Genomic DNA, 21,310 nt, shown 5'->3' with positions numbered 1-21,310 from the left:
AAAAAGAAAAAGTAGTAAATATTAACAATTGGCTAATATTTGAATTGCGATGGTAAGTATAAGGTGTTTATTCTACTATTCTTAAATTTTTCCATACGTTCGAACATTTTCATAATGAAAAACAAAACAAAACAAAACAAAAATCCTCCTACACCCAAAAACATGATCTATAAGTAGAGATAGAATGTTTGTTGCCCTCAGGTAAACCAACCACTGAAGACAAGAGACTTACAGTGCAAATACAACCAAAGCCGCCTGGAATGCAAAACTCAAAGTGTACTACTCCCCAGGTCAGGGTTGGAATCCACAGTCCCTGACCCCTGAGTCAACTATCAAGTTTCTTAGCAAACAGATTAAAAAACGGATTAAACTAGGAAAAACCAAGGGCTCCTCTACCAGCTGGTAGGGGTAGCCAGAGAAAATGGACACTAAGGTTTTGGGTTATGAAAGGTTTGGGCAAATCTCAAGGCACAAAGGTTAAAAGAGAAGATAAGGAACAAGAGCTTCCTCCACACAGATGACCCTCACCATGATGTCATGCTGCTGGTGAGCAAGGTTCTTTCTTATTTGCTGGAGATGGGCATGCGTCACATTGTCTTTCAGGGCTCGAAAACAGAAGTGCTGTGAATAGAAAGAAGGACACAAGCAGTTACAAATCAGCAGCGTGTGTACCAGTAAGAGCAGCACCCGAGTACAGTAGGGAGAGGCCCGGGCACAGATATTCACAGCTGTTCCCGGATCCCGGAGTGTTTCTCTGCTTTAGGATTCACCTGGGAGTCTGATATACAGTAGGCACTTAATAAGTAGCTGTTGAACTGCTCCCTGGCTATCCACCAATACTGCCCTGGAACAAACACACCATCGCCTCTGACCAGGAGAGATCCCCGTGGCCCAGACAAGAGCACGACAGACAAAGGTTAAAGACATCAACTCTGCCTCTCAGGAAAAGACTTAGATTATGGTGGGGTTTTTTTTGTTTGTTTGCTTTCTTTTTAAAGCCATGTTGGCGGTGGGGTGGGGGTGTCCAGTGTGCACACTTATGCAATTCCAAATGTAGTTTTGCACGAGCAGAATAGAAGGAAGAGAAGGAAGTGGTGAGTAGGGGGGTGTTGAGTGAGTAGAGGGGTTTGGGGCAGTGGCAAGACGTGTGGGACTGGCTCCAGCTCCATCTACACTGCCTCGCATGTGACCTAAGTAAAGCCTTTTATCCAATGCCTTGGGTTCCAGCCCTCTGAGACAGAAGTGAAGCGATCAGAGGTTTTCATATTGTGCTTTATAGAACCCAAGGCCCCTGAATGTGTCTGAAGACCTCCTCATGTGGTGAGGGTCGGGAAAAGCAGCGGTAGATGCTTCACCCACAGCATCTACTTTGATCGATTTTACAGAAGAGGCTCCCAACACTAAAAAGGGAGTCCGCCCTGGGGGTCATGAGTTCAAGCTCCACGTTGGGAGTAGAGGTTACTTAAAAAAAAAAAATGAAGGGGGACCTGGCTGGCTCAGTCAGTAAAGCACGTGACCCTTGATCTGAGAGTTGTGAGTTCAAGTCCCATGTTGGGTATAGAGATCAATTAAACATAAAATCTTCCAAATAAATGAATAAATAAATAAAAAGGAGGCTGACCATGTGGATAAAAAAAAAAAATGCAGGACTAGATCATCTCCAAGATTCCCTTTTATTTCCAGAACCTTCTGATCTCATCCATGAACTTTTCTGATCCAAAATGAAAACAGGGACACTTGGAATAGAACAGGGTTTCATGAGTGAAGCTAATCCCACAACCAGATACACCTGAACAGTCTGCTGTGTGCCTGGGTCCTCCAAACATGAAGGCCTGAGCAAGGCTGCTAAGTATGGCTACTCTGTGTAGACAGGCTTTCTATTAAAAGGTTGCATTCTCCTTATCATATACTTTACATTTTATAGAGTGATTTCTCCCCCCAGTTTCTTGAACATGGTACCTTCACATCTTAGGACTTTGGCCAGTTGTGCTGTTAAATATTAACCACTCAAATTTTGGCAGTTCTGCAAAGAAAAAAAGAGCCTCAGGAAGCTTCCACACACTTACCAGCAAGCTGTGCCTCCTGTGTTCTTCCGCCACCTTCCACTGGGCCGCTTCTTCAGCACACAGCAGCATGTCTGGCAGGGAGTGAAGGCCCCTCATCTCAAAAATGTCCCCACCCCCGCACACTGCAATCCTAGGGACCCAGCAGAAGGGTCTTGGCTGTGGGGGATAACAGGTGGGCTGCCGTCCACCTCTGTCTCCTCCTGATGACCCAGAGAAGAGGAAGAAAAGGGAAATTGAGTTGCTTATCGAACAGTTGGCCTTGCCTTTCTCCCCTCTGATGCCCATTTGATGACAGGCAAAAACAGTTAAGATAAATTGCCACAGATTACAGTAAACATTTCCAAATCATGCCATCTAAAGAATTCCTGTCTTCCTGCAGCCTCTGTTGGGTGCCACAACCCAGTCCAATGTTTCAGGTAAAAACCTTGGAGTTATTTTCAAACCTTCTCCTCCCACTCCTTCCATCTGGGCTGCCAAGTCCATCTGCTCCCCTCTGAGGTATCTCGGGCTCTTCTGTTCCCGCGCCCAATGCCCCGCATGACATCCAACTTGCCCCTCACACAGACTGGCGAGAGCCTTGCGTAACTGCTCCCCCTGAGCTGGCTTTGCCCCTGTAACCCAGTCTGTCCCCTCACATACAAACCTGCCACATCACTTCTCTTCTTACACACCTCCAGGGGTTCCCCAGTGCCATCAGGAGAAAGCCCAAGCTTCCAACCACCGTACGCAGGGCACTACAAGCTGGCCCCAGCCCACCTCCACCTGTGCTGCCCTACCGCCATCTACGCCCCTTGACTCACGACAGACCCCCCTCGCTGTCCCTGGGTCTTTTCCTCACCTCTACCTGTGTAAATGCCATTCCTTCCACCTGCAACACCCTCCCCAACTTCTCTGCTAGGTGACCTTGTCACCCTCTAGGACAAAGCTCGAATCTGCACAGTAGCTCCCACAGAACGTGATATGGACCTTTATGACAGCACTTTCTGCACCACATTATAAAGCCCTGTTTTCATGTCTCTTTACCCCAATGACAACCAACTACTGTTCACCTCTGAGCTTCCCTATATTCCAGAACTTAGGCAGGAGGCTAAAACAAAGCAAGAGTCTGCGGACAGATAACGTGTGGATGGACACTGAGGGTGGTCCAAATCTGCATAGCTGGGCACCTAGTGTAGCACGAGTCTAGTGCCAGAGGCCCAGGTCCAAAACTCCCAGCTCAGCCAATGATCACCCATGACTTTGACAATCATTTAAACCCCTGAATCTCTGTTTCTTCATCTGTAAAATGGGGATAGTGACATCTACTCCACTGGGTTATTTTGAGGATTAAAGAGATAACGCAGAACGTCTGCATGTGGTAAAAGACAATGGAACCTATGGTCATAACATTAGAGCTGAAAAAAAAAAAAAAAGACCACCTAGTGGGTAGAGAAAAGTAACGAAATGACAATGTAAAATTAAGGACAGTGGGATTACCTCTCTGAAGGGGAGAAAAGGGAATGCAATGAGGGATGAGCAGATAGGGTATTAGCAATGTTCTAATTTTTAAGTTGGGTGGTAAGTATATGGGTGTTCATTTTATTACTATTCATTACACTGTAATGTATGTTATACATACTGTTTTGTAAGTATACTTCCAGTTAAACAGAAACATTTTAAAAAGAAATCAATAGACATCAGGACCATCTTCTATTGTTCAGTAATGGTTTCCTACATATCCCCAGCCCTTTGTCTTACAGGCTGCTGAGCTCTGGGGAGGCCCTGCTGTGGTGGTAGAGGAGGTTGGGGGTTGGGGGGAGGGACAGATGAAAAGGATACAGTGTTTCCAGTGAGTGAATGCCCGCCTCAGAGCCATCCTCCGGGCCAGCCCCTCCACCCTGGCTTGCTGGGCGTACAAGCTCTCCTTCCGCTCCCAGGCCCACTGCCAGTCACAGAAGCGTGTCTGGAGCACAGTGACCCGGTGGAATCGCTCAGCCATCTCTGCAACAAAGAAAATCACCACGTGCTGCACCCTGCAAGGTTGAGATGAGTTGGAAGCATCTTTCAGATAAGCTGTACCCTACTACCTGCGGACAGCAGGGATTCAAGGCTGTTCTTACAAAGCATCCTAAAATCAGAGTCTGTTTAGGCATGGGAGGGCTATTTGGAATCCCTTAGTTATTTATACCTCTTCTTTCCAAAAGAAAAGGTCTGTTATTTTAGGAGATGCTATAAAATCAGTTATAGCAAAGAGTTGAGGCTTCTAGTTAGCTACTGAGGAGCTGGAATGGCACCTGCTGCTTTCAAAGACTCTTTCAAAGACTCAAATGACTCTTACTTTTGACTCTTACTCTTTGTCTCTCGGGTAGGACTTTGGGGAGTGAGGTCAATGACACAACTTGGTCACCATGCTGGCAAAGATGTTTGCTAGCTTTCAGCCAGGCTGATCCTGGCTGCCAGGGTCCCCTGCTTTTAACACTAATTAGCCAATGGTCTGATGAACTAACTCAAGTCCAGGAAGTGGGAGGGAATTGGAATTCGATGCTGAAATGAGAGGCACATTAGTCTGCAGCTTATCACACTAAAGAGTTTAATGTCTTCAGCTTCTAGGCTTGGGCAATCAGAAAGTGGGTCTTTGGCCGTTATCGTCAGACAGACACATTCAAACTCTCCCAAGAGACAGTGCTGGCCTGGCAACCCGGGAGTTTTCTGCAGGGAGGCCGAGTTGAAAGCCAGCCAGCGTCTAGCACACTGCTTGACTCACTTCTGTGTGGGCTCCAGAAACCAAAGTACAAAAAGTACCAACAATTGTGACCTATGTATTATCACTTATGAACACTAACTGGGAAACTAAGCTATAAGAATAGTGTTAAAAAAAAAATCAGGGATGCCTCGATGGCTCAGTTGGTTAAACCTCTGCCTTGGGTTCAGGTCATGATCCCAGGGTCCTGGGATTAAGTTCCACTGGGCTCCTTGGTCAGCAGGGAGTCTGCTTCTCCCTCTGCTGTGCTTGCTCTCACTGACAAATAAATGAAATCTTAAAAAAAAAAAAATCAACATCATAAACCATCACTGGGGAGACATAGAAACAATCCAAATGTCGAAAGAAGGATGGCCAGATAGTTTATTAAGGTAGACCATTCCACAAAATGCAGACAATAAAAAAAAATTTATGAAGACTACTTAAAAATATAGGAAATATTGTTAGTTGTGGAGGAAAAAATCAAGATACAAAGTTTTAAGTATCATATTAATCATAATAATCACACTACTTATAGGAGGATTAAATCCTATTGAGAAAATATACGTAATAAATAAAATCTTTTAAAAAAGGGGGGCTGCCTGGGTGGCTCAGTCAGTTTCATGTCTGTTTTTGGCTCAGGTCATGATCTCAAGGTCCTGGGATGGAGCCCTGTGTCAGGCTCTCGGCTCAGCGAGAGCCTGCCTTTACTATGGCTCCTGCTCCCTGCTCCCTCCCTCCCCCTCTCTACTCTCAAATAAATAAATAAGTAAATAAATAAAATCTTAAAAACAAAACAAAACAAAAAGGAAAAAAATATGCGTGGAAGAGAAGGACAGAAGGAAATAACTTAAATGTGAATTGAGGATGATGTATGTTTCTCCTTGATCTCTTCCCCCCACCCCAAATTTGTGGCATAATGATTATATCTCTTCTAAATAAATTTGCAGCACTGGCAGCGCAAGAGTGGAAATTGTGCCATGCCCCTCTGTCTCTAGAGCCTGGGACCTTCTGCTCACCTCTCCGCTGTCTCTTCACTCTTCGGGTCCCCAAGTATTTGATCCAGGCCTTCAGGGATTTACACTTTTGCCAGTGCTGATGGTGTTTCACTGCCAAGACCATTTTCCGTCTCTCCTTCTGGACCTGCAGGAGCTGTTCCCACCACCGTGACCAAGCCTGAAAACCAGAGAAAAGGAGACAATTAGAGAAGAGGCAGGAAAACAGATGGGAGGTATGGGTGAGGGAAAAGAGAAACAGAGACACACTGGAGAAGCTAAAACTGGAAACGACGTGGCAATGTTCAAGGAGGATCATGATCTACGGGAATTTGCAGTGAAGGGCTTTTTAAGAAGGGCATTTACTTCCAGAAGTAGAATGGATGAAAGAACAATGAATGAAAGAGCACCAAGGGAAAGAGGAATAATAAAATCAACTAGTAGACAAGAGGCAGGGACAACCCAAGGGGTGATATACTTAAATCTGACCTGGGACAGGGGAGGGTCTGCCTTTTCCTTCCAAGTGGGAGGAAGCCTACTGTCTCAAGCACATTTGTTTCTGCGAAAGATTAGCTATGGAAGCTGAGGGCCTACAGAAGTATACCCTCAAGACCATCTATAGATGTGCACCCTTAGCAAAGTCCTTGTGTGTGCTTGGCAATATGCATCCCTAGTCTGAAGCGGAAAGTCTCAGATGACGACCTCATTATCTTCCCTCCTTAGACCTGTAACACCTCTTCTCCTTTCCTTCCTCTCAGCTGAATACCATTCTTCCTATTTCACCAAGAAAATAAAAGTGATCAAAAGAGAATTTTCGCAAGCTCCTTCCCCATCTACCCACCCACCTGCCCACAGGCTCTGCCTTCTCTCTGGCTACTTTGAATAAAGTGTCTATGCTCTCTTCAATCAGAAGTCACTCCCAACTATAGACACATCCCATCGTCTCTGACCTTCTCAAGCTTATCACTGGCAAATTCCCCCTTCTGCATCATAGATTCTCACCCTCTACTAGCTTTTTCTAAAGCAGCATATGAATGTGCTACTATTTCTCCCATCCTCAAAAGCAAATCTCTTCAGGGATACAACCTCTGATTGGACCCCAGACCTGCCCATAAAATAGCAATAATCTATGGTTTGAATATGGCCTGTACTTTAGATATTATATCAGTATTCAATGTCGTGAATAAGATGATATTGGGATTATGTAGGAGAACGCCTTAATTTTAGGAGACAAAAGCTGAAGTATTTAGAGTTAACATTTATGTCTGCAACTTTAAAGCCACTCAGGAAATGTGAGAAATGTATTGTTATACTTAGAGAAAGCAAATGTGGCAAGATGTTAGCAAAGGGTTAAACTAGTGACTACAGTATCTACCTTTTCCGTCATTTGGTATATGTCAAAAATAAAAAGTTGGGTGGAAAAGATTAGGGTCACAGAAATACTTTCGGAAAGGAATAAGTCAGATTTTTGAGCAAGCCACCACTAGACCACTTTGGCATCCAGCTAATTCTCAAGTTCTTTCCTTTCCAGACTCCTCAAAAGAGTGGTCTATTTTCTAATTTCTCTTCCCCCAGGCAGGCTCTCATGAACCCTCTCCCATTCAGGCCTACTGAAACTATTCTTCCCAAGCCCATCAACGATCTCCACATTGTTCAATCCAAAGGTCAAATCCCACTCCTCACCCTCCCTGACCTGCCAGAAGCATGTGATGAGGCCAGTCATGCCTGTGGATTCTCCAGGCTACCTGCAGTCTCACCTTTATTCCTCCCAGGCTGGGTCCTGCAACCCCTCTTCTAGCTATGCTTACTCCCTGTGTGCTTTCATGCAGTCTCATGACTTTAAATACCAACTGCAAGCTCAGGACTCCCACATTTACAGTTCGGGTCTCGACCCATCCTCCATACTCCCCAAATATCCAACTGCTTCCTGTACAATTCCTTGGGGGATATTCAAAAGGCCTGTCAGGCTGCAGATGTGGCGCTCAGAATGGAGCTCATCTTTCCGGACAAAACTGCTTCTCCCTCCATCTTCCCCATTGTACTAAATGGCCATTCCACTGTTCCAGTTACTCAGGCCAGAAACCTGGAGTCACCTTGGATTCTTTCTCCAAAACTTCAGGTCTTAACTGTCTATTAGCAAGTCTTGTCAGCACTACCTTCAATGTACACCCAGAATCCAACACCATCTTGCTATCATCCTTGTGTAGAATCTCACTTGGGATTTTCTTTCTTTCTTTTTCTTTTTTTAAAAGATTTTACTTATTTACTTGACAGACAGAGATCACAAGTAGGCAGAGAGGCAGGCAGAGAGAGAGGGGAAAGCAGGCTCCCTGCTGAGCAGAGAGCTGGATGAGGGGCTTGATCCCTGGGATCATGACCTGAGCCGAAGGCAGAGGCTTTAACCCACTGGGCCACCCAGGCGCCCCCTTTTTCTCTTTTCTTCTTCTTTTTTTTAAGATTATTTATTTATTTATTTGACAGACAGGGATCACAAGTAGGCAGAGAGGCAGGCAGAGAGAGAAGGGGAACAGGCTCATCCTGAGCAGAGAGCCTGATGCAGAGCTCGATCCCAGGACCCCAAGATCATGACCTGAGCCAAAGGCAGAGGCTTATTAACCCACTGAGCCACCCAGGTGCCCCTCACTTGGGATTTTCTAATAGCTTCTTGACTGTTCTCTCTGCTTTCATCCTTGATCTTCTATGGTCTATTCCTAACACAGCAGCCAAAACCAGGAATGCAAGCCCCTCTTAGACCCCACAATTTAGCCATATGGCTCCTAACTACCTCCGACCAGAGTCACAGAGCCCTTACTTATTGTTTAAAAACAAAACAAAACAAAACAAAAAAACCTGTAAAAATGCCTTCGGGAATAACAGAAACTTGCCTTTTGAAAGGTCTGTGGGATGCTGTTCCACCTGAGATAACAGACACAATGTGCTGTGTTTGCATGAAAAAATAGTAATAGTGTGCAGGTTAGTGATAATCACAGGATGTGGAACTTCTGCCTTTATACTCTAGAGAGGATACTGCTAATGTCTTCTGCTAAGAATGTTTTACAGTTCTGAACCCCTAAAGTGGAACAAGCGGGTCCTTGAAAAAGAACAACCACCTCACTACAATCACAATGAAACCAGACAGGGACATGCCAGAAGGGAGAAGATGAACAAGAAGGGAAATGTAACAGCTGACCTAACCCTAATCAATCAGCACGATCCAAGACCCTGAGACCCTTACTCTGAATTTCACCCTTTAAAACCCCCACCCCTGCCTGTGAGCCATAAGGGAGTCTGGGACTCTTGAGCATTAACTCCCTGTTCTCTTGGGTGGCACCACACCAGCAAATAGTCTCTCTTTCTTCCCTGCAAAAGCCTGTGTCAGTTGTTACTGGCTTGTGGCACACTGGACGCATGAACTCTTGTGTGGTTTGCTACAAAGCCACAGCAATCCTTTTTGGTTTGTTTTGGTTATGTCACTTCAATCTCTCCTTTTTATAGGACAATTTTCCTCCCTGCCCTTTTTCCTCTTTCATGCCACCAATTTCTTTGAGAAACTAGGTCATTTATCCTATAAAATGTCCCACACTTCAGCTTCGGCCAATTGTCTCAAGGTGTCTTTGCCTTGTTCACCTGATTCCTGTATTTCCTGGAAACTGATAGAAAGATTCATGTTAGGCTTGGTTGGAATCATGTTCAAATTTCTAGGCAAGAACACTTCTCACATGGTTCTGGGGACCGCCCATTACCTCACCATCATGAGGCACATCACAGCTGGCTGCCACAGTTTTAACAATGTCAAGACGATCCCTGGCTTCAGATGTCAACCTGATCCCTCCATTTTATTTCCCCACTGTCCTCCCATTCTGTGGTTGCTGCTTAGATCCATTTTCTCATTAGGGGTAGCAAAACGGCAGTTTTCTCATTCCAGTACTCCTGTAGCTACTAACTAGAATTCTATAAAGAAGTCTACTCTCATTAACCCTCAGGTTTTGAAAGATAAAGTTTATATAGGAAAGGCAGGATAAATGCTTGATTTTTGCCTTCACTAATTTTCAAACTGAGTTAATACTCTAACAACCCCAATATGTGCCAATGAGTTCCTTCCTCTCCCCTCATTATACATGCATGAATTTTTATAGATTTGATGTGCTTTCAATTCACTGCAGTCATTATTCTTCTGGATGTCCCAACTGATTTATCATTAGTCTAGGAAAGTCTTTTGGCTCCTGAGTCCTTCTGACACAGCCCATTAACCTTTGTTCATTTCCTCACTCTCCAGCAAAGTGTATCCTAGGCCTATGACGTGGGTGATATGCATATCTTGCTGCAGACCAGGAATCAGCCATTTCTCCAAAAAGCCTCTGTTACTTTTAGCCACGAAATAACAGAGCCCACGACTTGGGCACTGGGAATACTAAATGCCATATATTCTTTGCTGCTCACTCCTAACTTTTCCATAAATAAAATGAGAAATACATTTCTTAAGGTTAAAAAACATCTTAAGTTCCTACCGATATTTACATTTCCAATCTCAGATTATAGGACTTTTATTTCCTTTCTTTTATATTTGTAATCTTTTCCTTGACACTGAAAATCATGATTCCTAATGACACTGCCTTAAGTTACTTGTTTTATCTCACAATGTAGCTATAATAGTTTCAACATGACAATTCTAAACCCACCACTAACAATAAGACTACTGAATGTAGGTTTCAGATTTCCTAGTTCTTTGTGTCCTTAGAATGCATTCCACTAGGGATGAAGAGCCAAAATATTGCATTTTAAAGTTACCTGAAGTAATTATTTTCTCTGTGTAGTCATGGCTACGAGCTTAGGTTTGTTTCAGTGTGTTTTAAAATTCTGGGGATTAATTTCTCTCCTTTTTGACTTGCTTGTGTGTATTTTTTAAATTATACAAAATATTTATATGGTTCCAAAGTTAAAACTGTATAACAAAGTAAATTCACAAAAATATTTTGTTCCCTCCATCCCACTATGGGTAACCACATTTTGTTAGTTTTGGATTTATTTTTCCCATTACTTCTTTAAAATATAAGTGCACACACACAAACACACCCACACACATAAACATATACCTCCTTTCCTCCCCAAAGGCAGCACACAATGAACCAGAGGGATCCCATTAAGAAGGAGGTGTGATCGTATCATCTTCACTCAAAGCCAGCAGCTTCTCACCTCCACTGGAACAAGAACGTAAAGCCTTTATGGGCGCAGGGGTCTCCTGTGTTGTTACCTCATGACCTCATCCTTCTTATTCTTTCTCTCATGCTCATCAACATGTCACAAGATATATCAAATTTGTGGATGGGATGACTCACAGTATCATAAACATGACAATTTCCCCCAATCTAATGTAAAAAGTTGGTGCATTATAATAAAAATCCTAGTAGGCTTTGATGTGGAACTTGAAAGTTGATCCCAAAATTAATGAGAAAGAGTAAAGAAGAATAGCCAAAAGAATTTGAAAAAGAACAAAAATAAAAAAGATCATCCTTTTCCATATACAAAAACTTAAGAAATAAGGGTGCCCAGCTGGCTCAGTCAGAGGAGCATGGGACTCTTGATGGTGAGTTTCAGCCCCATGTTGGGTATGGAGATTGCTTAAATAAATACCTGCTTCATTAAATCACAACTAAAACAGTGTGGTATTGGCTCAGAGACAGCAATACAGAGCAATGGAATGCAGAGCCCAGAACAGACCCATGAAGAAATGAGACCCTGGCTCTATAATGAAGGTAGATTAATAACCAGTATAAAAAAGATAAAGGATGGATGAATCAGCAAACAGTGCTACAGCAATTAATTACCCATATGGAAGATGACCAACTGAGACCTTTTTCACACAATTGGTAAAATTAAACCCAAGATATATTAAAGACCAAACTGATTCAAGAATAAATTAGGCTAGATTGAGATTAATAATAGATTGAGATTAATAATATCTGCATGAAAAAAAAAAGGATACCATAAGCAAAGCAAAAAAAAAAAAAAAAAAAACAGCTGCAGACTGGAAGAAAGCTCCTGTAAAGTACAGAACACTCAAAAGATGAGTAAGCAGAGTCTACAACAATGTCCACAAATCAGTGTTCAAAAAGAAAAAGCCAAATAACCCAACAGAAAAATGATGGAGGGATGTAAACCAGCCCTTCTGTAACTCGAATGCAAACAAACATCTGTAAAGATGCCGGGCCTCACTGGGAATCAGTGAGATAGAAGTTAAAGCGACAATGAAGTTACCACTCCACACACATCCCACTGCTGAGGAGGACCAAGTCTGACCATGCAAAGTGCTGAGGAGACTGAAAGAAAGGGGAACGGAAACATAACCACGTAAACTGGCACTGGAAAGCACTGGACAATCTGTAGTAAGGATGGAGAGATGAATACCCAATGACCCAACCATGTCACTTCTAGGAACCAGAATGCAGAATCTCTCAGACTCTTGCACAAGGATCTATGTTTAAAAATGCTCTCCACAGCAGCGTTTGTAATTGCAAAAATGTAGAAGTAATCCGTAGTTCATCATTAGTAGTGGTAAACTACTGAACGAGATCAACTGTGCCTACCCATACAATGGCATAGCACACACAGTTAATAGGTATCTACGTCCCTACAAGGGTAAGCCTCACAAACACACTGCTGCTTCTAAAAAGGAAACTGCAGAGGAAATGTACAGGATGACATCATTCATAGATCTCCTAAAGACACGAAACCGGAACATTTCTTCTTTGTGGTTACGTATGCGCGTATTTCTACAAGTTCAAAAGACCATGAGAGAATGATGACCTTGTATCCATGCAGGGCCCACCTCTGAGGTGGAACGGTGGCAGAAAGGGGGAAAGGTAGGGTTTGAGCCATGTCTGGGCAGGTGTGGAGCATGCTAACACCTTTTAATCTAGGTGGTGGGTACTTGGGTATCTGTTCATGTTTTTATCAATGTCTTATATTTAGTTTTCTATGTTTTAAGTACATTTATAAAAATTTCCTGTAGCTCAGGATGCTCTGCCCTGTCTAGTTCAGAGATGTTTTGAGGGTTCAAAGAAATGCCTTAAGCGGACCTTCTTGGTAAGCTGTATGGTACTTATTAGACACAAGGCACTATTGCTCAAAATCCACACAATATAATTTGGTCTTAGAGTCTTGCACAGCTTTTGGTCCACATCAGTATAATCTTGATCACTCACATTTTTCACTGGATTTGATTCTAAGTGACTCCTGGCTGTTTTATATGTTAAATCCAACTGCTAACCATGAAAACCTTCTATCACTAAAAATATTCAATCAAATCTGTAGCAAGCTTTGAAAACATCAGTCCAAAGGGAATTCTGAAAGTGTTCTAAGATATAGTAGCACCAACAGAAAGAATTTACAGGCCCTCAGAGTGGCTCTTTGAAAGAAAGAACACTCACACAGTTGTAGTCCCCCAGGAACAGAAAATCAGTCTATGTTTCCATGTTGATGGCATTTTCACATTTGTCAGTTTCCTCTCCTTCCTGAGATCACAAATCTATTAAGGACAATCCAGCAGGATGGGTAAAAGAATGGTTCTGCAGCTGTCAGGCTGCTTGGATTTAAACCCTGGATCTGACCTTTGCCAGGTGTCTGACTTGCATTCAAGTTATTTAACCTCCTTAGTTTCCATAATAGTAATATGGGACTTTAAAAAATAACTGAGAGGCATCTGGCTGGCCCAGTCAGAAAAGCATGCAACCCTTGAGCTCAGGGTCATGAGTTTGAGCCCCACATTGGGTGTAGAGATTACTAAAAAAAAAAAACCCAAAAACTAAAGAAAAAAAAGAATTATGAAAACTAATTGAGATAATGCATGTAAAGCCCTTAGTCTAACACCTAGGGTTAAGTCAGACCACCACAAATGCTATTTGCCACTGCTGCTGTTCTTGTTACTGTTATTATCACTGTCAAAAAATATCTTATTTCCTTGCCTCTTATTACCTCTGAAGACCTCATGAGTTCAGAGGTCAGCAACTTCTTTTCTTAAAAGTTAGATTTTAGCCTTTGCACACCACATGGTCTCTCTGTGGGAACTATTCAACTCTGCCCTTGTAGCCTAAAAGCCGCATTGGACAATACATAAATGAACAGGTACAACTGTATCCCAATAAAATTTTATTTATAACAACAGACAGCACGCCAAATATGACCTACGGGCCAGTCTGTGGACCCCTAGCCTAGATGATTGCATATGTGAATTGCATGTGATTTCTACATACTGCATACGTTCACATAGCCTATGCAACATGTTATCAGATTAAAAAGAGATTTACTCTTAGTATAGTAACAGACACTTCCCTTTTTTTTTTTTTCCCATATTTCCTGTTATATTCTCTATAAATGACTTGGCAGATCCAGAATACCCAGAAGATCCCAAAAGTGACAGAAACTCAGTCTATCAAAGGTCATAAGAAAGTTTCACTACAGCATCGTCTTGGTACAGATGTTAGGCCTTTATTACTGACCAAAAGCTAGTGGCTTCCTCTAATATAAGCAAAATTATATTTAGCAGCCAGGTTTTCTTTATTGTCTTAGTTTCTTTTCTGCCCTATTATCTTCCAACTTGCTGCAGGAAAACAGTAACAAGGAAATAAAGAATATACTGCTCTTTCTTTAATCATATTTATAACTAATTCATAAATCCCTTCCCAGCACCATGACCAACAGACACTGTGCAAACCAACTGAACCCCAGCCTTCTGTGTTGCTTCTGCCCTCCACCCCCTGCCCAGCTCCCTTTGCTGCAGGGAGGGCCCAGGACAGAGGCAGCAGTATGACGGCCAGCCCTCTGCTTGGGAGTCCAACCCCACCCTCCGTGGGTGTAGGGCTTGACAACATGGACAGAATATACCAAAACCGCAGTCGGCTGCACTCACCTGCAGCTGGAGGCTCAGGGCCCTGTGCTTCACAGCTGATGCGAGCAGGGCGTGGCCCACACGCACCTGTCCCAGTTGCTGCCTCCACTGGCTCCACCACAGCCTGCCAAAGAGCAAATCAAAGATGGAACCAGTCAAAATAAGCCACCCAGAAAACAGAAGGGCAGCGAAGGACCCTCGGCTCAAGTCCCTATCGCTCTCTGTGCCAGTCATCTTGACTGACATCTGTTGGAACCACCGTTGGGGAAAAAAAAAAAATAGAGAAGTAGATCTAGAATAGCCAGTTAAGGGTTGGAAACTGATGGTTCCTAGGGTTCCAGCCTTAGAAACTACAGACATGCTCTATTTGGAACAGGTTTGAAAAATGTATTTATAAATTACTGCCAACATTAAAAAAAGAGGAGATTTTGCAGAATAATCTGCAAAAAACATGGCTTTTAGATTTCTAATCTTGGCTTCTTTTCTGCTTATTTTCTAATTAGCTGTAGGAAAATAGTAGTGAGGAAATGAGAGTTTGCAACTTTTTTTTTTTTCCCCACAGAAACACTCACTTTGCTCAGTTACTCTAACCTAGGAAAATCTTCCAGTCCTCCCAATCCGGGCGAGGCATAGCTGCATCACTCACTTCAAAATCTCAAACAATCTTGCATTACTACTTATTTTTTTAAGCATTTAGAGAATTACAAGTTCCCTGGGTGCAGCCCCAGCACCCAGCATAGTACTAGGAAATTTTAAGCTCCCAAAAAATACACATTGAATAAATAAAATTATGTAAAAATATCTCCCACAGGCTCTCATAGAAATGCATACTTACTAAGCATTTAAAAATATTTGCCAGGATGCCTGGATGGTTTGGTCGGTTAAGCGTGTGACTCTTGATTTCAGCTTAAGTCATGATCTCAGGATCCTGGGATCGAGCCCCCCCCCCCCAAGTTGGGCTCCCTGTTCAGCAGGGAATCTGTTCCTTCCTCTCTTCTCTGCCCCTCTGTCCCAACTCATGTTCACTCTCCCTCTAATAAATATCTTTTTAAAAATTTGCCAAATAAATTTTTTTTTTTAAGGCATCCAGGATAGTGTGGAATATGCTAGTGGTGCTCCAATTGCCACTTTTTTTTTTTCAAGATTTTATTTATTTATTTGTCAGAGAGAGAGCGAGCGAGAGCGAGCACAGGCAGACAGAGTGGAAGGCAGAGTCAGAGGGAGAAGCAGGCTCCCCGCGGAGCAAGGAGCCTGTTGTGGGACTCGATCCCAGGACGCTGGGATCATGACCTGAGCCGAAGGCAGCGGCCCAACCAACTGAGCCACCCAGGCGTCCCGCCAAATAAATTTTAAATAAGGTATTTAAAATAAAGATTTTTAGGTGTACTGATGTTCTGGACACTGTGTTAAATACTTTAGATATTACCATATTTATTTCCCATGACAATCCTGAAAGACACTTACTGGTGAGCCTGTCTCACACCTGAACTGTGGAGAGGTGAAAGGACCCAATACTGCATTGACATGGATTTGACCGTGTCAGTCTAACGGTCTAAAGTCAAAGTTTCTGCACTTTTCCATACTAAATAAAGGATCTAGCTCTTTTGAGATTTTAATATGCTGCCAATGAGAACACCAAAGGACCACCAGAGGTAACGCGCAGCGGGATCAGTCCCATTGTAAAGTAGCTCATTGTTACACATGTCTGGCTCTCGAAGTCATCTAACTCATGTCCCTCCTAAGTGTGCACAGAGCTGATGAAAGGCTGGGCAGGGCAGTTAAGGGCATGGGCTCTGGCATCAGATAGATGGGTAGGCGAGCCCTATTTTGCCGAATACAGCTTATATGAGCTTGGGCAAGTTACTCAACCTTTCTGAGACTCGTATGTATCTTCATCTTCAAAAAAACAGTATTTAGTTTAGTTTACGGTGACGATTATATGAGAATTTACATTAGAAAAATTAACACACACAAACTCAACACAGGTTTAGAACACAGCGAGTACTCAGTGTTACTTCTGATTGTACAGTTGAACAAGTTGTCAATAAATACTTATTAAGCATCAATTATGTCTGAAGCACTGTTTGTTTTTAAGGTGGGTTTTTATGCTTCGTGAGACAAGGCTAAGGTAAGATGATGGCTACTAATCTGTAGGGCGAAGGAGCGCACTCACCACAAAATACTCCGCTGCCTAAACTCACGGGCGGTGGTCTGCATCTGAAGTTTGGTTCTACGAAAAACGACGTAGATCAGCCACGACTTCCAGGCCTGCCGCATCTTTTGCCTTGCATCTAGATGCACCAAAAAGATTTTTAAAAAAGGAGTAGGGAGAGATACATTACTCTGGGTTATGAAAAAAGCTCATGGGCATTCTGTATTCATCCCTCCTTCCGAAGATCTAAATTCCTCCAGACTTCAAGTGCCCCCTGGTGGAAAAGTTCTGAAGCTCTACCAAATAAATAAGGATGCAAACACACATGAAGAATGGCTCTATGAGGGATGACATTTATAAAACAGGAAAATCAATATACTGCACTGTTCAGAAATCTTTTGTTTTAAAGCCCTTATTTTTAGAGATATGTTCTATAATAATTAACAAATAATAAAAAGCAGAGAAGTGAGACTGGTCTGAGTTGGTAACTGCTGAAGCTGGATGACAGGTACATGGAGGTTCATTACTCCATTTTTTAATTTTGTAGATATTTGAGATTTTACACAGTACAAAGTTAAAGGAGAAGAAGAAATCACGTCATAAAACTTACTGTTTGAAACGATAACTGTAAAGTAGAGTAAGCAAGAAAAAAGAAGGCGATACCGTCTATATCTGCTTGAAAAATAGAATAATAGGGACCAGTAATGATCCTGGAGAAAAGAGACTTTACTAGATATGGGAACTGCAAAGGTCCATAGGTCTCCCTTTACAGTAAATTCCATTTTCATTATCAAAGATTTCACTAATGAAATAAATTTCTGTTCTTTTTACAACAAAAAGGAGAAAGCAAAATTATGTCAACCATTTTCAGGAGATTCTCCAAAATGTGATTAGCAGGATAAGAACTATATTTATATTTCATAGCAATTGACAAGTCAAGTCAAAACATGTAGAACTTAACATGTAGCTTCCTCAGGCCCCTTGGGCAATGCTGTTGTGGTTTAGAATTTGGGTTCCTGAGTGAGACAAACCAGGTTTTAATATGAACTTGTCACTGAGCTCAGTAACCTCACAGAAGTTCCATATCTCCAAAATGGCACCTTCCTTAAAGGTGTATTTGCCAAGAGTAAATGAGGTCATTGATAAAAAGTGTCTCCAATAAATACAAGCTATTATTTTTCTGAGGGTGGTACCCAAGAATCTGCATTAATGTTCTCTGCCCTGATTCTGGACAATCTGAGAACCACACTTCCCTAAGGCCTGAAAGTACTTGCTACTTTTTATCTAACAGTACAAGAGTGACTGAAAACTATAGAACACTCATGAAAGAAATTGAGGAAGACACAAAGAAATGGAAAAACATTTCATGGTCATGGATTAGAAGAACAAATATTGTTAAACTGTCTATGCTTCCCAGAGCAATATATACATTCAATGCAATCCCTATCAAAATACCATCAACATTTTTCACAGAGCTGGAACAAATAATCCTAAAATTTGTATGGAACCAGAAAGACCCTGAATAGCCAAAGGAAAGTTGAAAAAGAAAACCAATGTTGGAAGCATCACAATCCCAGACTTCAAGCTCTACTACAAAGCTGTAATCTAGCTTTGTGCTGGCACAAAAACATACATATAGATCAAAGGAACAAAACAAAGAAATAAGAAATGGATCCTCAGCTCTATGATCAACTAATCTTCAACAAAGCAGGAAAGACTATCCAATGGAAAAAACAGTCTTTTCAATAAATGGTGTTGGGAAAAATGGGCAGCCACATGTAGAAGAATGAAACCGGACCATTTTCTTACATCATACACAAAAATATACTCAAAATGGATGGAAAACCTAAACATGAGTCAGTAATCCAACAAAATCCTGGAAGAGAACACAAGCAGCAATCTCTTTGACCACGGCCGCAGCAACTTCTAGCTAGATATGTCTCCAAAGACAAGGGAAATAAAGGCAAAAATGGGCTATCAGGACTTCATCAAGATAAAAAGCATTAGCACAGCACAGGAAATAGTCAACAAAACCAAAAGACAACTTACAGAATGGGAAAAGATATTTGCATATGTTTCAGATAAAGGGTTAGTATCCAGAATCTATAAAGAACTTAACAAACTGAACACCCAAAGAACAAGTAATCCAATAAAGAAATGGGCAAAAGATAAGAACAGACATTTCTCCAAAGAAGACATACAACTGGCCAGCAGACACATGAAAAAATGCTCCACATCACTCAGCATTAGGGAATAAGTAAAAATCAAAACCACAATGAGATACCACCTCACACCAGTCAGAATGGCTAAAATTAACAAGTCAGGAAACAACAAGTGTTGGCCAGGATGTAGAGGAAGGAGAAACCTCTTATACTGCTGGTAGGAATGCAAGCTATTGCAGCCACTCTGGAAACCAGTATGGAGGTTCCTTAAAAAGTTAAAAATAGAGCTACCCTATGACCCAACAACTGCACTACTAGGTATTTATCCCAAAGATACAAATGTAGTGATCCAAAGGAGCACCTGCACCTCAATGTTAAAGCAGCAGTGTCCATAATAGCTGGAAAGAGTCCAGATGTCCATTGACAGATGAATGGCTAAAGAAAATGTGGTATATATAGGGGCGACTGGGTGGCTCAGTGGGTTAAAGCCTCTGCCTTTGGCTTGGGTCATGATCCCAGGTTCCTTGGATCGAGCCCCGCGTCAGGCTCTCTGCTCTGCAGGGAGCCTGCTTCCTCCTCTCTCTCTCTCTCTGCCTGCCTCTCTGCCTGCTTGTGATCTCTGCCAAATAAATAAATAAAATCTTTAAAAAAAAAAAACAAGAAAATGTGATGTATATATATACACAATGGAATATTATTCAGCCATCAAAAAATGAAATCTTGCCATTTGCAATGATGTAGATGGAACCAGAGGGTATTGTGCTAAGGAAATGAGTTAATAGAGAAAGACAATTATGATATAATTTCACTCATATGGAGAATTTAAGAAACAAAACAGAGGAACACAGAGGAAGGGGGGCGTAAAACAAGACGAAATCAGAGAGGGAGAGAAACTGGAAGAGACTCTTAACCATAGAAAACAAACTGAGGGTTGCTGGAGGGGAGATGAGTGGGGTGATGGGGTAAGTGGGTGATGGGCATTAAGGAGGGCATGTGATATAATGAGCACTAGGTGTTATATACAGCTGATGAATCACTGAACTCTACCTCTGAAACTAATTAATACACTGTATTAATTAACTGAATTTAAAAAATTTAAATTGAAAAAAACAGTGCAAGAATGAACTGACGCTCCCTGAGGTCAGTGGGCATGGCGTGAAACAATTGTCATACATCAGAAAGAACTCTTCTTTTTAAAAAATATTTATTTGAGAGAGAGAGAGAGAGAGTGCCCACGCATGCACACACACACAAGCATTGGGGGGGGGGGCGGGGTGGACAGTCTTAAGCAGACTCGACCCTCTCATGACCCTGAGATCACAACCTGAGCCACAACGAAGAGTTGGACACTTAACAGACTGCACCACCCAGGCACCCCCAGAAAGAACTCCTTTTACCTGAAGAATTCAAATGATTTTTCTTTCTACTCCATAATATAGCTTTATTTATTATAACTGCAAATAGTAATATAAGATAGCAAAATGCCTATTCCTGAAATAAATTTAAAAAACCTTAACAAATTTAATAGAACTGAAATCATACTAAGTCTGTTCTCTCATTCCTATTGGGGTAAACTAGAAAATTAATAAAAATATTTTGAACTATTACTATAAACATAGATAGATATTACAAAGTCCCCAATATAGGACTAAACACACTTCTAGATAATCTGTGGGTAAAAAAGGAATGGAAATTAGAAAACTCCCTGCTCAGCAGGGAGTCTGATTCTCCCTCTACCTGCCACTCCCCCTACTTGTGTGCTCTCTTGCTCTCTCCCTCTTTCTCTCTCTGGGCAATAAATAAATAAAATCTTAAAAAAAAAAAAAAGGAAAGAAAACTTTTCTCACTGAATGAAGCAGAATTATAAATATTAAAATCAGAGGGGTGCAGTTAAAGCTGTGCTTAAAGGTAACTTAATTACAGTAAATGTTTGTGTTAGAACAAAGGAAAGGCCTCAAATCAATCTCAGCTTGCATCTTAAGAAACTAGAAAAGAAAAGAGCAAATTAAAACCAAACCTTGCAGAAGTGAGAGAATATAAAAACAGGAACAAAAATCAAGGAACTTAAAAACAGAAGATCAACAGAAAACGAATATAGAAACTGGTTATTTGACAAGGTAGATAAAACTGATAAAGTTCTAGCCACACTTAAAAAAACTGAAGGCTAAAGACATAAATGGTCAATATTATGAATGAGAGGAGCTATCACTACAAATCCTGCAAACATTAATATTATAATAATGGAATAAATACTTCAAATGACTCTATACCATAAATCCAACAACATATTTAAAATGGACCAATTCCGGGGTGCTTGGGTGGCTCAGTGGGT

General features: G+C 41.8%; 1 protein-coding gene across 11 annotated transcripts in view; it reads right to left on the bottom strand.

Moving 5' to 3' along the window:
- SFI1 (SFI1 centrin binding protein) overlaps nt 1–21,310 on the bottom strand; it is a 98,072-nt gene that overhangs the window by 32,175 nt on the left and 44,587 nt on the right. For all 11 annotated transcript variants that reach the window (XM_045066474.1, XM_045066441.1, XM_045066598.1 and 8 more), the window contains 6 exons: nt 16,838–16,955; nt 14,686–14,788; nt 5,805–5,961; nt 3,885–4,046; nt 2,067–2,137; nt 529–621 (listed from right to left, as the gene is read on the bottom strand). In XM_045066474.1, the coding sequence (XP_044922409.1) occupies nt 529–621; nt 2,067–2,137; nt 3,885–4,046; nt 5,805–5,961; nt 14,686–14,788; nt 16,838–16,955 (704 nt within the window). The remainder of the gene's footprint in view (nt 1–528; nt 622–2,066; nt 2,138–3,884; nt 4,047–5,804; nt 5,962–14,685; nt 14,789–16,837; nt 16,956–21,310) is intronic.

Source organism: Mustela putorius, unplaced genomic scaffold (assembly GCF_011764305.1).
Source record: "Mustela putorius furo isolate JIRA1106 unplaced genomic scaffold, ASM1176430v1.1 tig00000081_pilon_pilon_pilon, whole genome shotgun sequence".
In the NCBI taxonomy this organism is placed as follows: Eukaryota; Metazoa; Chordata; class Mammalia; order Carnivora; family Mustelidae; genus Mustela; species Mustela putorius.
The sequence above is the reverse complement of the archived record's forward strand: the minus strand, read 5'-3'. Positions and strand labels throughout refer to the sequence as shown.